The 17,517-nt window shown below is 39.1% G+C and overlaps 1 protein-coding gene across 2 annotated transcripts in view; it reads right to left on the reverse strand.

Moving 5' to 3' along the window:
* The window catches only part of prkar1b (protein kinase, cAMP-dependent, regulatory, type I, beta), a 110,779-nt gene that overhangs the window by 1,583 nt on the left and 91,679 nt on the right, over nucleotides 1-17,517 (reverse strand). For both annotated transcript variants that reach the window (XM_061884808.1, XM_061884807.1), the window contains one exon: nucleotides 8,246-8,327. In XM_061884808.1, coding sequence (XP_061740792.1) covers nucleotides 8,246-8,327 — 82 coding nt within the window. The remainder of the gene's footprint in view (nucleotides 1-8,245; nucleotides 8,328-17,517) is intronic.

Here is a 17,517-nt window from a genome sequence, read left to right on the forward strand (position 1 = left end):
TACCGGTATTGAAATCAGCCCCCTCCATTTTGAAATAGTGTGTGAATGTGAGTGTGAATATTGTCTGTCTATCTGTGTTGGCCCTGCGATGAGGTGGCGACTTGTCCAGGGTGTACCCCGCCTTCCGCCCGATTGTAGCTGAGATAGGCGCCAGCGCCCCCCGCGACCCCGAACGGGAATAAGCGGCAGAAAATGGATGGATGGATGGAGAGGGGAAATGTCACTCGTGACGTCACGAGTTTGACCAGGCGGTAATACTAAGCATGCGCTAATTATTTTGTGAAGCGGCTTCACGGTGGCAGAGGGGTTAGTGCGTCTGCCTCACAATACGAAGTTCCTGCAGTCCTGGGTTCAAATCCAGGCTCGGGATCTTTCTGTGTGGAGTTTGCATGTTCTCCCCGTGAATGCGTGGGTTCCCTCCGGGTACTCCGGCTTCCTCCCACTTCCAAAGACATGCACCTGGGGATAGGTTGATTGGCAACACTAAAATTGGCCCTAGTGTGTGAATGTGAGTGTGAATGTTGTCTGTCTATCTGTGTTGGCCCTGCGATGAGGTGGCGACTTGTCCAGGGTGTACCCCGCTTTCCGCCCGATTGTAGTTGATATGGGCGCCAGCGCCCCCCGCGACCCCGAAAGGGAATAAGCGGTAGAAAATGGATGGATGGATGGAGTTTGAACCAGCAGTAATTCAAGGCAGGCGCATACTATATGCCCTGCGGCAATTCTAGGAAATACGGTAATTACATTAAATATTATTACTGTATTTGTTTATAAAAAACTAATATTCATTGTATAATTTTTACTTTATTTTATTTATCCATTCATCCATCCCGTCCCGTTTATCCGAGGTCGGGTTGCGGGGGCAGCATCCTAAGCAGAAAAGCCCAAACTTTCCTCTCCCCAGCCACTTCGTCCAGCTCCTCCCGGGGGATCCCGAGGCGTTCCCAGACCAGCCGGGAGACATAGTCTTTCCAACGTGTCCTGTGTCTTCCCCGCGGCCTCCTACCGGTCGGACGTGCCCTAAACACCTCCCCTCGGGAGGCGTTCAGGTGGCATCCTGACCAGATGCCCGAACCAGCTCATTTGGCTCCTCTCGATGTGGAGGAGCAGCGGCTTCACTTTGAGCTCCTCCTGGATGACATAGTGTCTCATCCTATCTCTAAGGGAGAGCCCCGCCACCCGGCGGCCGCATGTACCCGTGATCTTGTCCTTTCGGTCATAACCCAAAGCTCATGACCATAGGTGAGAATGGATACGTAGATCGACCTGTAAATTGAGAGCTTTGCCTTCCAGCTCAGCTCCTTCTTCACCAAAACGGATCGATACAGCGTCTGCATTACTGAAGACGCCGCACCGATCCATCCGCCTGTCGCCATCACAATCCACTCTTCCATTACTCATGAACAAGACGAAAATTGTATTTATTTATATTCTAACAACCATACAATGCCAGTACAGTGCGTGCAGGCTAATGCACAAGCACAAGTGCAGTAATCGACAAAGCCCAAGGTATGCTCACGCACAGCATTTAGACATGTGAAAAAAGTGACCCCAATCACTCCTCCACCCAGTTAATTAATAATCGCCTCATCATTGCGCAATAGAACTACTGTATTTCCTTGAATTGCCGCAGGGTATATAGTATGCGCCTGACTTGAATTACTGCCGGGTCAAACTCGCTTCGCAAAATAATTAGCGCATGCTTAGTATTACCGCCTGGTCAAACTCGTGACGTCACGAGTGACACTTCCCCTGTCATCTTTTTCAAAATGGAAGAGGCTGATTTCAATACCGGTAATTTGAAATCGCATTAAGGGAAGAAGATTAAGAGCTATTCAGTAGGATTTAAGGTCCAAGCTATTGAATATTGGTATGCTAAAAAGAACAGTAGGCAGCTATGTTTTTTTAAAATACCGTAGCTGCGTGTGTCAAATATGAGTCATTAAATGACTCCCGCCTCCTGGTTGTAGAGGGCGCTATTGATCCTTCTTGTGACTACTCGGCTGCAGAAGAAGTGACAACGAGTGACGTGATATGTGTTAAGAACGGATTTGACGCGGGGGGTGCATGACGGACCTTTTAGGATGTAACACCACTACTCCTATGCTGGCTATGTAAACAACCGGGCTGAAATAAAGCATGTTCCAGTCCTAAATACCCAGTGTATTATTTATACAATAACACTTCATGGTGGCAGCGGTGGGATAAAGAGATCACCCATGGAGCAGAACAGGAAGGGGAGTTGTCTGAGGAAATTCTGTCGTCGCTCGCAAGTGAGGAGCCGAGCTAACTGATAGCAGCGGTCTGATAGCAGTTTTCTAAACTGGACTTTCAATCGAAGCAGGAGGTAATAAAGGAAGATCTCCATCGAGACAGAGAGACTTTTAAAACTGAAGAAAGATAAGGAAGACTTCTATAAACAAGTTATCGATGCTTTTGATCAGAAGGAGCTGGCATGGACTTCATTTATAAGTAAAGCTAAGACCATAATAACGTTGTTTTTATTAAATGTGCTTTTCATGATGGTATCCTTACATCGCACTCAAATTTTTACAGCATGCCTTTGGTAAGTGCCGAAGTGAGAAGAGGTTTTAAAATGATTAGCGCATGCTAATCTTTACCGCATGCCTTTGGTAAGCGCCGGAGTGAGAAGAGGTTTTAAATTAATTAGCGCCCCGGCGGCAATTCAAGAAAATACGGTATATAGAACGACGTGCAATAATCAAAAAAGTCAAGGAAGTTGCAGTGACGATGTTATGTTGAGCAATGTTTTGTTCTGTTAGTTTGACTACCTCGATTCTGTTTTCAGCACCCCTGGGTTTGTGATTTGGTATGGGTGCTGATTAGTTTCACCTGGTATGGGTCCTGATTAGTTTTACCTGCCTCTGATTAGCGTTCGGGATGCTCACCTGCTCCTGGGCTCTAATCAGAGAGCTTCTTATTCCTGTCTTTCGCCACACACTGTCTGGCTGTCTTATTGCTTCAGTGCAACAAGTTACATCGTCTACTTATTTATTTCTTTATGCTAAACTTCTTTAGCTTTTCTTCACGTGCAATCGGCACGCTAGTTTTTTATTTATTTTGTATCGTGTATGATTTATGTGAATAAATCATTGTTTCAGCTGCACTCGGCCTGCGGAGTGCATGCTGCATCTTGCGAGAACGACGTCACAGATGTAGTGTTATTTGAAGTACGATAACGATGACACACTCCTTAGTCTCCAAAATGCAGCTGTTGTATTAATTTTACAGCAACGCACTGTAAAAAACAATGACTGTAGATTTTCGTTAAAAAAATTGCATTGGAGTCTATTTTATTGTAAAAATATAGGCAGTACCGTTTTTCCATTTACAATAATGCATTGTAAAAAAGAAAACATATTATGGGGGCCTACCGAGGATGTCGTAGTGGTTTGTGTTGTGGTTTGTGCAGCCCTTTGAGACACTGGTGATTTAGGGCAATATAAATGAACATTGATTGATTATATATATATATATATATATATATATATATATATATATATACATATATATATATATAATCTGGATGCTCCGTGGTCAACATTTTAAAGTGAAAATAACAGGTTTTAAATTTACAGTAATTGTTAATTTTTCATTTTTTATTATTAGTAAAAAAAAATTAAATAAAATATTTCTAAAAACATTTTTTTACAGTGTAATCCTTTTTTTAAAGAGTCCTGTTTAAGGCCGCACAAGTTTACCCATAGAGGCCTTTTTTCCTTTCTCCTTCGCAGGAATTTTTTCAATTACTCGGGTAAATAAAGTATTCCCTGTGCACTTTTGGAAGTTCCCAGCAACCTACGGCTGTCGAGCGATGACTAGTTGAACACATTTGGTTTTGTTTCTAAAACTTTGTATTCAAAGTTTAAGCCGGCGTTACAGTATGCAAGGATAACGTGTTTATTTCTTATTTCTTTTGTATTTTTATTACAACAAGAAGAATGAACAAAAAGCTACACATAAGTCTACTACCGGAAGTAAAGGTTCCAGGAACTTAATGTTCTTGAACTTTTGGTGTAAAAAGGCCTTACGTCACCATGTAGGCAATGTAGTGTTTTCATGCAACTTTTTCTCGAGCACAACACTGTTTAATCAAAAACACAACATATACAGCTTTTATTCAATTTCAAAGTCAACTTCCAGGGTGATAATAAATACTAGAGCTGTCCCGTTCAACAATTTTGGCCTTTGATCCCGATACGATTTTTAGGCCTCAGACTGAATCTAATTTCGAGTCTCGATTTGATACTTTGACAATGGATTACAGCAGTGGTTCTCAAATGGGGGTACGCGTACCCCTGGGGGTACTTGAAGGTATGCCAAGGGGTACATGAGATTTTTCAAAAATATTCTAAAAATAGCAACAATTCAAAAATCCTTAATAAATATATTTATTGAAAATATGAAATATGAATGTAAGTTCATAAACTGTGAAAAGAAATGCAACAATGCAATATTCAATGTTGACATCTAGATTTTTTGTGGACATGTTCCATAAATACTGATGTTAAAGATTTCTTTTTTGTGAAGAAATGTTTAGAATTAAGTTCATGAATCCAGATGGATCTCTATTACAATCCCCAAAGAGGGTACTTTAAGTTGATGATTACTTCTATGTGTAGAAATCTTTATTTAAATTTAAATCACATGTTTATTTTTCAACAATTTTTTTATTTTTTTTCCAAATAGTTCGAGAAAGACCACTACACATGAGCAATATTTTGCACTGTTATACAATTTAATAAATAAGAAACTGATGACATAGTGCTGTATTTTACTTTTTTATTTTTATTAAAATGCTTTGCTCTGATTAGGGGGTACTTGAATTAAAAAAATGTTCACAGGGGGTACATCACTGACAAAAGGTTGAGAACCACTGGATTGCAGAACTTAACAATGGTTTATAGCAAGGACCTAAAGTAAACACAATGACACATTTTTTAAAGCTTATCTCTTTGAGACACTGGTGATTTAGGGCTATATAAGTAAACATTGATTGATTGATTGATTGATATCTTATTATACTTATACTTTGCTAGAATTTTAATACCACTAATCCTGGACTATAAACTGGTACTTTTTTCCTACACTTAGAAACCTGCAGCTTATAAAATGGTGCGGCTTATTTATGTATTTTTTTCCTTTGACGGCCAAAATTCAAATATAAAAAAAAGAAAAGAAAATACACTGAGAATGTGTTTGATTGTTTGTGCATGTTGCCATCTTTTCGACAAGTTCGGTGCTGCAGATGCTTTCAAGCAGAAGTAGAGTGCCGTTAGTCTTCTAGCCGTCCATAGCGTTTTTACTCACATGGATTCTCAATTCATCACTCCAAGCAACGTTTCTACGTTTTAAATTATAACTAAAACTGTTCATACCTACTAAACTGTCCCATGTGTAATGTCTGTAATAGTGTTTTCATGCATATTTTTAGGTGCTATCATAATGTAATGACGCTAGCGTCGTTAGTATTTGCTACCATGCTAACACACTTACGAGTGTCTGTGTTAGTATTATCAACTTACGATGGCCTTATTTTGTATTGTTTTAGTTTCAAAAAGGCCTCAGTAAATTCACCAAACCATCACTGTGGAGTTATTGAGGTCTGGTTATCTGTTTGGAGGGCTAGATTCCACAGCTAGTGGATCCATGACGATGACTTCTGGTTTTTTAGCTGAACCGTTTTACTGCCATGTTACAGGCGCCGTTTGGAAAAAATTAAGGAATGTAAATAAACACTTACAGAATATGTCTGTGTAAACAACTCACTTCGCAACGTATGTGCCTGCAGCTTGTGGTTTGGTGCGGCTAATTTATATAAAATATTTTTTGCCCCAAAATTGAGTAGGTGCGGTTAATATTCCGATGCGTTCTACAGTCTGTAAAATACGGTAAATCAGATCGTGTATTGCATTTGTGGTATGTAAAGCTACATAGAATTTTTTTTTTATGAAATAAAGTGTCCAGTGGACAATCACCACACAAAAGTCATTTGAGTTTTGCCCTCAAAGCCTTCCTGTATCAGAGACTTACTCTCTGGGTTTGTAAAAAATAAAAAATAAATCGACCCAAAAAATTGATTTTATGATAATAAAAACAAGACAAAGAAAAATACCGATCCAATCACCTAAGTAAGTTTATATAACGATGCTATACTATGTACAGTATCGACACCCAGATTGATCCACCTTACTATACATTGAAAAGCTTTAGCAGTTAGTTTCTTGTGTGGTCCTGCAAGGTCCGTGTGTCGCATGCTTAGCCATTCCTTTTTCTGTAGTCCTCCATTGATAATGGTACATGGAAAAGTTTATTTTCCACCATGGTGGTGAGTATTATGGATTTAAAAAGCCGCTTCGCACTGTGGATAGACAACGCATTCGTTGCAGCATGCTCTGAAATTGGAGCCTGTGTTCTGACAAGACAGGCACCCTCCTGGAATTCAAGCAAATCAAGTAACAAGGAATCTGGAAATGCAATTATGTCCCTCCGAGCGGTCATCCCATTTGAAGGAATCTTTCATCGGAGTACAATCGTTAGTCATGTACAGTCGTGGTTAAAAGTTTACATACATTTGTAAAGAACATAATGTCATGGCTGTCTTGAGTTTCAAATAATTTCTACAACTCTTATTGTGCTGTGATAAGAGTGATTGGAGCACATACTTGTTTGTTGCAAAAAATATTCATGAAGTTTGCTTCTTTTATCAATTTATTATGGGTCTGCTGAAAATGTAACCAAATCTGCTGGGTCAAAAGTAAACATACAGCAATGTTAATATTTGGTTACATGTCCGTTGGCAAGTTTCACTGCAATAAAGCGCTTCTGGTTGATTTTTTTACCACTCCTCTTGACAAAATTGGTGCAGTAAGCTAAATGTGTTGGTTTTCTGACATGAACTTGATTCTTTAGCATTGTCCACATGTTTAAGTCAGGACTTTGGGAATGCCATTCTAAAACCTTAATTCTAGCCTGAATTAACCATTCCTTTACCACTTTTGACGTGTGTTTGGGGTCATTCTTCTGTTAGAATACCCAACTGCGCCCAAGACCCAACCTCTGGGCTGATGATTTCAGGTTGCCCTGAAGAATTTGGATGTAATCCTCCTTTTTCATTGTCCCATTTACTCTCTGAAAAGCACCAGTTCCATTGGCAGCAAAACAGGCCCAGAGCATAATACTACCACCACCATGCTTGACGGTAGGTGTGGTGTTCCTGGGATTAAAGGCCTAACTTTTTCTCCTCCAAACATATTGCTGTGTATTGTGGCCAAACAGCAAAATTGTTGTTTCATCTGACATCACATGGACAAAGATAAGACCTTCTGGAGGAGAGTTATGTGGTCAGATAAAAAAAAATAGGGACATCCCTATTAAGCGCCCATCATTTACTATATTGTATCCTGGCCAGGTAGCCATCCACAAGCTTCTGGTTGAATTTTTTACCACTCCTCTTGACAAAATTGGTGCAGTTCAGCTAAATGTGTTGGTTTTCTGACATGAACTTGATTCTTTAGCATTGTCCACATGTTTAAGTCAGGACTTTGGGAAGGCCATTCTAAAACCTTAATTCTAGCCTGAATTAGCCATTCCTTTACCACTTTTGACGTGTGTTTGGGGTCATTCTTCTGTTAGAATACCCAACTGCGCCCAAGACCCAACCTCTGGGCTGATGATTTTAGGTTGCCCTGAAGAATTTGGAGGTAATCCTCCTTTTTCATTGTCCCATTTACTCTCTGTAAAGCACCAGTTCCATTGGCAGCAAAACAGGCCCAGAGCATAATACTACCACCACCATGCTTGACGGTAGGTGTGATGTTCCTGGGATTAAAGGCCTCACTTTTTCTCCTCCAAACATATTGCTGGGTATTGTGGCCAACATCAAAATTGTTGTTTCATCTGACATCACATGGACAAAGATAAGACCTTCTGGAGGAAAGTTGTGTGGTCAGATAAAAAAAAATAGGGACATCCCTATTAAGCGCCCATCATTTACTATATTGTATCCTGGCCAGGATTACGGCAGGGTGTCGCCTCTACCAGGTGACTACACCCGGGACGGGTCAGTTATGTCTATATACTATATATACTGTATATGTTGTTTTAATAACAGCTAAGGAAGGCAATGGTCAATCTAACATGTGTTGTGTCAATAGACTCCAACATCCCCTTGTATTGAGAATATTGTAAAAAGAATGAGGGATTTGGCCCCGCATCCACTCACCAAAGTAGTCAGATGGTCCGAGGCGTCCGACTTCCACATACTCTTCATTGTCGGACCTGCGCTGCAAAACAGAGGCTATTCCCTGGAGACAGGACAGACAAGAGGGAGAATTGACAGAAAGAAAAGAAGAGGAGGGGGTGTGGATGGACGGAAAGAAAGAAAATAAGGGGGGAGAGTTAAGGAGGAGTTAGTATGAATGGAGCTGAACATCATCAGAAGGATTAAGCTGAGGAGAAATTCCTTTGCTTCATAAGGCACAGGTGCACAGGATTTGGGCCTCATTTTTTGGGGGGGGGGGGGGGGGGTGGACACCTGTTCTGTGGGAGGTGAATATACCCAAACACACAAACTTGAACATTTGGATTTGCTCGATTCCCTCCAGTGTGTTTTATACACAAATATCTAAGCCAGTTAACGACTGAACAAATGACTCATAGTGTCTTCGTCCCATGATTCTCAAATGAACATTCACACACAACATGGAAACTACTGAAGTGTCCAAGACGAATGGAGGTCCAATGTAATATCCCTGACCGACCCCACTTCCACGGACAAAATAAGCGGGAGACTCGTCAAAAAACTTTAGCGGAAATCTGTTTTCCATTGCCTTTGCCCAGAATGAGCGTAGCCTGCAGCTGTTGTTTGGCATAACAGAAGCTTCCACCAAATGTTCTCCGAACATAACATTAAACAAGACACTTACAAAAGTTTGACAGAATATATTTTTGTCATATGTCTGGACTTTAACATCTAATCTCCGTAATTGAAATGTCAGAAAGACAACTTGGACAAAACAAACTTCCCTATCTCTAATCCTTCTCTTGGCTCCTTCTGCTGCTGACCAGGCTTGTGATGCTAAATATGAATATAATGAACCTTAATGAGGGCCCAAAAACTGCCAGCTCTGCGCCACAGGCATGTAACGGTGTAACTTTATCTCATTGAAAGGGATAAGTGTTAACTTGGTGTGTCATTTGAGACTGGAGACTGTGTGAAAGTCACCTTTTGGTTTGTAGCTGGCCAATTTGGACCACAATGTCAAAGTATTGTTGAAAGGGAACCTACTGTTACATTGGGTCCATTGTTGTTTGCAAGTGGAAATAGTTTGAATGGCAATTATCATCACATACTGTATTGATTCTGATACAGTAAAAGATTTATTTTAAATTATTATTATGATTGTGTTTTTTTATTAAATTTTTTTACATCTAAAAATACAGAACTGATGATTGAATTCGCCTTAGTAAAAAAATAAAAAATAAATAAACAGTCTTCATATTATGTAAAAATAAAAAAGTTTCAAGAACATTGCTAAATTGGAAGCTTTTTCCTGATATTCCAAAAATGGTTTTAACATAATTTACTGTTATTATTATAATAACTGAATTTTTGCAGAAAGTTTTTTCCTTTCCGGTGTGCCCGCAATACTGTCCAAAGTTGTGTTTTATTCATTTTTAAATTTTAGTTGTTTTTTTTATATTTATTTTGAAGAAAAATACTAAACGAAACAATAACAACAGCAGGGAAACAGGCAACTAAAAAAAGGCAAAATAATCCAATCACAATCCTGGAAGTACCCAGTTAACATAAGTGCCAAAAAATTATAAGATATAAATAACATTTGTAACAATGCTTTGCACAACTTACCCTGATTTCACATTGGACATTGCTTTTAGTACTCACATCATCAATTGAAGTCAAATATGCAAGAGAAAATGTGTAGATTATATAAAGAGGCAAAATAAAGCCTCAGGTTCAAGGTTAACTAAACATGGTAATGAACTAAACTCACGTCACTGAACTAAATCAACTCCCGTTTGTTTGTGTTCATGTCATCACCTTTGATCATCTACTTTTAGCCCTCCCTGCTGTCAATCTAATCCACAAACATATCATCATCTTGCCCTTTGACCATGCACAAAGGTAATCACACTGAGGGCATCTGAGGGGTTCTTGATTAGTGGTCATAGTGCACATATTGCCCGTCCCCTTAAAAGTGGTAGAGGCGTCGCACTAATCAATGAAAACCTTAAACTTAGCCCTAACCTCCATCCATCCATCCAGTTTCTACCGCTTGTCCCTAACCTAAGTAATAAATATAAATCATTTGAGGTGATTACTACAAGGTCTGTGACACCACCACCTCTCCATCTTGCTGTTATCTTAAAAAAAAGTACCACTGATAGTCACACACACACTATGTGTGGTGAAATTAACCTCTGCATTTGACCCATCTCCTTGTTCCACCCCCTGGGAGGTGAGGGGAACAGTGATCTCTATCGCCCCCATGGGTCCTATTTGGACTTTATCAGTAATTGTTCAGCGTTTCTCGCTGATCTAGTGACGCACACAAATAATATAATTATAACAGAGGATTTCAATATCCATATGAATGCACAGTTCAACACAGCAGCATCGCTAACCCAACAAGGGACTCCTCCCGGTAGCTCCACCCACTCGGCTAATGACTTTATGAAATTCCTTAATAAGACAATTGAAGTTATTAGAAAAAAGATTACAGATAACGCGTCCCAGCTCCAACTGGGTTCTTTTAACGCAGATAGGAATGTATGTAAGACGTATATTGCCCTGCAAAATAATCTCTCTCTTGCATAAATAACATTGCGACTTGTAAATGGGATACAACTAACAACATGTTTACTTGACCCACTTCCTGGGAAACTTCTCAAGGAGCTGTTTGTAATAATAGTACCATCAGTGCTAGATATTATAAACGTATCATTTTCCTCTGGTACTGTTCCCCTAGCATTCAAAAAAGCAGTTATTCATCCTCTGCTCAAAAGACCTAACCTCGATCCTGACCTCATGGTAAACTAACGGCCGCTGTCCCACCTACCCTTTATCTCAAAAGTCCTTGAAAAAAATTGTTGCACAGCAGCTAAATGAACACTTAGCGTCTAATAATCTCTGTGAACCCTTTCAGTCCGGTTTCAGGGAAAATCACTAAAAGGAAACAGCCCACGCAAAAATGACTAATGATCTATTGCTAACGATGCTGATGCGTCATCCATGTTGCTGCTACTTGATCTTAGCGCTGCTGTCAATACCGTCGATCATAACATTCTGTTAGAACGTAGCAAAACACGTATTAGCCTTGTCTTGGTTTAACTTCTATCCTACTGACAGGATGTAGTGCGTCTCCCATAACATTGTGACCTCGGAGTATGTTAAGGTAAAGTATGGAGTTTCACAGAAATCAGTTAATGGCCCTGCAGTCTTCATCATCTATATTCTGCCGCTAGGTGACAGGGTTTCACGTTGTTCCCATTAAGTTGTGTGAAGAGAAGCGAATTATATTTATATAGCGCTTTTCTTTAGTGACTCAAAGGGCTTTGACATAGTGAAACCCAATATCTGAGTTATATTTATATATAGGAGCCTACCAACACCAAGTATGGAGTGCATCTTCTTGTGAGACAATTGCTGACATTAAATAATAATTCCATTGCTGGGAATCAAACCTACGTCATGTGGCATAAAAGGTAAGTGCATAGACCATTACGCTACCAGAGAAGTGATTTGATGACATGAAAAATGTAGCATATACTTTGTGTGTGTGTATATATATATATATATATATATATATATATATATATATATATATATACACACTATATTGCCAAATGTATTTGGCCACCTGCTTTGACTCACATATGAACTTGAAGTGCCATCCCGTTCCTAACCCATAGGGTTCAATATGATGTCGGTCCACATTTTGCAGCTATTACAGCTTCAACTCTTCTGGGAAGACTGTCTACAAGGTTGCGGAGTGTGTTTATAGGAATGTTCGACTATTCTTCCGAAAGCGCATTGGTGAGGTCACACACTGATGTTGGTCAAGAAGGCCTGGCTCTAAGTCTCCGTTCTAATTCATCCCAAAGGTGTTCTATCGGGTTCAGGTCAGGACTCTGTGGAGGCCAGTCAAGTTCATCCACACCAGACGTTGTCGTTCATGTCTTTATGGACCTTGCTTTATGCACTGGTCTTCATGTTGGAAAAGGAAGGGGCCCGCTCCAAACTGTTCCCACAAGTATGGCAGCATCGAATTTTTCAAAATGTTTTGGTATCCTGGAGCATTCTTCACTGGAACTAAGGGACCAAACCCAACTCCTGAAAAACAAACCCACACCTAAATATCTCCTCCACCACTAGGCACACTGCGGTCTGAAATGTAGCGTTCTCCTGACAACCTCCAAACCCGGACTCGTCCATCAGATTGCCAGATGGAAAAGCGTGATTCATCACACCAGAGAATGTGTCTTCACTGCTTTAGAGTGCAGTGGTGACGTGCTTTACACCACTGCAACCCACGCTTTGCATTGGACTTGGTGATGTATGGCTTAGCTGCAGCTCCTCGGCCATGGAAACCCATTCCATGAAGCTCTCTGCGTACTGTACGTGGGCTAATTGGAAGGTCACATGAAGTTTGCAGCTCTGTAGCGACTGACTGTGCAGAAAGTCTTTGCACTATGCGCTTCAGCATCCGCTGACCCCTCTCGGTCAGTTTACGTAGCTTACCACTTGTTGGCTGAGTTGCTGTTGTTCCCAAACTCTTCCATTTTCTTATAATAAAGCCGACAGTTGACTTTGGAATATTTAGGAGCGAGGAAATATCACGACCGGATTTGTTGCACAGGTGGCATCCTATGACAGTTCCACGCTGGAAATCACTGAGAACGGCCCATTCTTTCACAAATGTTTGTAGAAACAGTATCCATGCCTAAGTGCTTGATTGTATACACCTGTGGCCGGGCCAAGTCATTTGGACATCTGATTCTCATCCTTTGGATGGGTTGCCAAATACTTTTGGCAATATAGTGTATGTATATACAGTATATAATTTATACTGCTCACAGAGCGGTAAACAGCTTGGATTTAAGTTTGTCATGAAATCTGCCGTTATTCTTTTATTCTCTTAGCGTTTAAAAATATATATTTTTATTATCTTACCAGATTCAGACCGCAACTGTCAAAAGCCCACATTTTCAACTAAACAGTACTTCATAGAACTACTGTAATTATTTGTAGTACATTCTATTGTATTGCTTCTAAACAATATTTCTAATCTAAAAGTTGTTTTTGCTTTCATGTTACATGTTAAAACTCTGCGAAACACCAATTTGATTTCAATTAAATTCAATGGGTGGCGTTGATTTGAGATACAAGTGTTTTGTGTCAAGAGCTGTGTCACAGAACCATAATTTGAGGTACTACTGTATCTAAACAATCATGGCTGTGTGTTGGCTCATTTTCAATGGACAGTAGTCCTTCAAGCTGTACCCTGCTACTCTAAAGTATATATATTTAATGTATCAAGCGTTGTCCATTCAAAAAATGTACAATCATAAAAATGGTTGCTAAAGTGTGAAATGCTTAACCTGAGAGTACAATAATAAGATCTGTTGAGTTTGAGGGACAAACATGTGGTACAATTTGTACCCATATATTTCTTTTCAAGCAGGTTGATGGACTAAAATTGCATCTGAGAGTGACTTAGTTAGAGGATGACAGAAAGCAGCTCAGCAAGACTTGATCAAAAGAATGAAAAAGCTGCAAATTTTCTGTGCAAAACCCTGTAGCGATTTTACATGATACAAAAAAACTCTCTCTCTATCCACACATCCCTCTCTGCCCTCTGTGACTCATCTCGCTCTCTCTCTCTCTTTCTCGCTCTCTTTCTCTCTCTCTCCCTTTCTTTCTCTAGTCTCCATCCCAGGAGGCTGAGTCTCCTGACCCCATGTGAAAGCCAGCAACACACATTCCACCGTAGTCCGCACGGCTCTGGGAAAGTTGGGCCCTGCCGCGTTAGGGAGAAGCGGAAGAGACAGAGGAAGGGTGAAAGCTTAGAAGGAAAGTGCCAGCTAGACAAAAGGAAGGGATCAAACATGAAAAATGCGGGGAAAAAGGGAAATCTTGTGGGTGTCGAATTAGATTTACAAAAAATGGAACGGAAATGATAGCCAAGTCACGGGATTCTACTGATCCACCACAATCACAGACAGCAGAACAGTGGTTTTTAACCTTATTGGAGGTACCGAACCCCACACATTTCATATGCACATTCACCGAACCCTTCTTTAGTGAAAAATAAAATATTAATAATCATTTTTAATTCAAGACAAAGTTGTGTTTTTTTTATATTGCTGCATAAAATGAACTGTGCATGAACATCCATCCCCTTGTTCAAAGAACAAAACCAGCACATGTACTCACAACATATTACACATCTGCTAATCAGATTGAAAGTTAAAGGTAACATTGTTTGGGGGTATCCATAATACGCCTATAGGGAGAAGTTTTTATTTACACTATGTGTTGGGTGTGTCGCCGAACCCCTGAGGCCGAATCATCGAACCCCTAGGATTTGATCGAACCCAGGTTAAGAACCACTGCAGTAGAACCTCTAAAGTTCAGCTGAGGACATACAATTCTGATTTTGATTCAGTCTTCTAAAGTCACACAAAAAGTATTTTTAAAGACTAATCAATCTTTTTTTTAATCAATATTTTCAATATCGGTTTATATATTGAATCATAGTATCAACGTATTACATATGTCGGGATGGCGTGGCGCGGTTGGGAAAGTGGCCGTGGAGTAAAACGAAGTGTTCCTTGGTCCGATCCCCAGCTTCTACCACCCAAATCATGTCCGTTGTGTCCTTGAGCAAGACAAGTCACCCTAGCTCCTGATGGGTCGTGGTTAGCGCCTTGCATGGCAACTCTCGCCATCAGTGTGTGAATGTTTGTGTGAATGGGTGAATTTGGAAATAGTGTCAAAGCGCTTTGAGTATCTTGAAGGTAGAAAAGCGCTATACAAGTATAACCCATTTACTATACATCTTTATTTTCAAAAGTGTTTATGTTAGAATTAGCATCATCACCCATCTTCTGCCAGGAGTGCGTTCACACATGGGATTCGGTACTCGGATCCGGTCTCCAAAATAAAAATGCTTTAAAAGACTACCAATTGGCACGCTGGTATTTATGTCCTGGAACCAAAGACTGCACAGTAAAAACACGCTTAAAGTAAGGACATGATTTTGCCGTTTTTGTAACATATCAAAGCTGATGTGTGTCAATGGCTCAAATAAAAACTATGGCAAGCATAGGTTACCAATAGTGGTTCAAGAGAACAGTTTCGAGAACTGTGTAACTACACAAAAAAATTCCACAAGATTCACTTTTACAATAACAATGTAGCTAATGCTTGGTTATTACACGGACGGGACGGGTTATGAAATGCATTTTTAAAGTGATTTGGGCAAAATTCCCCAAAAAGTGCAGTTCCCGTTTAAAATGCTTTAATTTTCCCGGTGCGCCTAAATGTACGGACTAATTCTGGTTGTGCTTACCGACCCCGAAGCAGTTTTATTTTGTACATGGTGTAAAGGTAAGTGTTACCAGTAGATGGCAGTCAGACATAAAAGATAAATGTGACATTATCTGGCATTCATTTTTTTCAGCATTATGAAAAATCAACTTTTGATTCTTGTTAGTACCTGCTGATGTGGATTTGTGATGTGCAAAAGTCCCTAAATTTGCATGCGTCCACCATTGTAGTCACAAAGCTGCTTCTTTTTCTCTATCCCCTTGTTGTGGGGTATGTATCCTTCATTGTTGTCATTTCTAATACGAAATAGCATACTGTTCTAACTTATATCTGTCAGCAAAAAACTGCCGGTACAAGAAAGATGACGGCGAGAATTGGAGCCACGTAAATAAGACCGCCCACAATACAGCGCATTCTGAAGAGACTGTAAGATAGCAGCTTGAATATGGTCTGTAAAACATAACCTATACAACATTTTGACAAAAGAAACACCATTACATATTCGTGCTGTCCCAAAACCAATATTTTGTTACCGGTACCGGTGCCAAAATGTATTTCGATACTTATAATAAAGGGAACCACAAAAAATTGCATTATTGGCTTTATTTTAACAAAAAAATCTTACGGGACATTAAACATATGTTTCTTATTGCAATGGAAGAAAAATTTTGGCCCCAAATAATTTTTTTTTACATACTAGACAACTTGTCTTTTATTAATTAGTAAGCAGACAAAAGTTCCTAATTTGTCTGTTGACATATGGCGTAACATATTGTGTCATTTCTCATTCTAGTATTTTGTCACAATTATGAGGGAAAAGCTGTAAAAAGTTATTATTAATCCACTTGTTAATTTGCTGTTAATATCTGGTTATTTTCCGATTCAACATGTTCTATCTATACTTCTTTTTAAATGTAATTATCACTCATTCTTCTGTTGTTTGGATACTTTACAATAATTATGGATGATACCACAAATGTATGCATTGATCCGATACAAAGTAGTTATAAGATCATACAATCCCCAAAACCAGTGAAGTTGGCACCTTGTGTAAATGGAAAATAAAAACAGAATACAATGATTTGCCAATCCTTTTAAACCGATATTCAATTGAATAGACTGCAAAGACGAGATACTTAATGTTCGAACTGGAGTTTTATTTTTTGCAAATAATAGCTCTTTTGAAATTTGATACCTGCAAAATGTTTCCAAAAGCTGGGACAAAAGGCAAAAAAGACTGAAAAAGTTTAGGAATGCTCATCAAACACTTATTTGCAACATACCACCAGTGAACAGGCTAATTGAGAACAGACGGGTGCCATGATTGGGTATAAAAGTACCTTCCATGAAATGCTCATGCATTCACAAAAAAAGATTGGGCGAGGGTCACCACTTTGTGAACAAATGCGTGAGCAAATTGTCAAACAGTTTAAGACAGGAGTCATCAACCTTTTTGAAACCAAGAGCTACTTCTTGGGTACTGATTAATGCGACAGGCTACCAGTTTAATAAACACTTAAATAAATTGCCAGAAATAGCCAATTTGCTCAATTTACCTTTAATAAATAAATATATATATATGTGTGTATATATATATATATATATATATATATACATACACACATATATATATACATACATACATATATATATATATAAATATATATATATACATACACACACATATATATATATATATATATATATATATATATATATATATATATATATATATATATATATATATATATATATATATATATACACACACATATATAGATGGGTATTTCTGTCTGTCATTCCGTCGTAGATTTTTTTTTCCTTTTACGGAAGGTTTTTTGTAGAAAATAAATGATGAAAAAAACACTTAATTGAACAGTTTAAAAGAGGAGAAAAGAGGAAAAAAATGAAAATACAATTTT

This window comes from Nerophis ophidion, linkage group LG23 (genome assembly GCF_033978795.1).
Source record: "Nerophis ophidion isolate RoL-2023_Sa linkage group LG23, RoL_Noph_v1.0, whole genome shotgun sequence".
Taxonomy (NCBI): domain Eukaryota; kingdom Metazoa; phylum Chordata; class Actinopteri; order Syngnathiformes; family Syngnathidae; genus Nerophis; species Nerophis ophidion.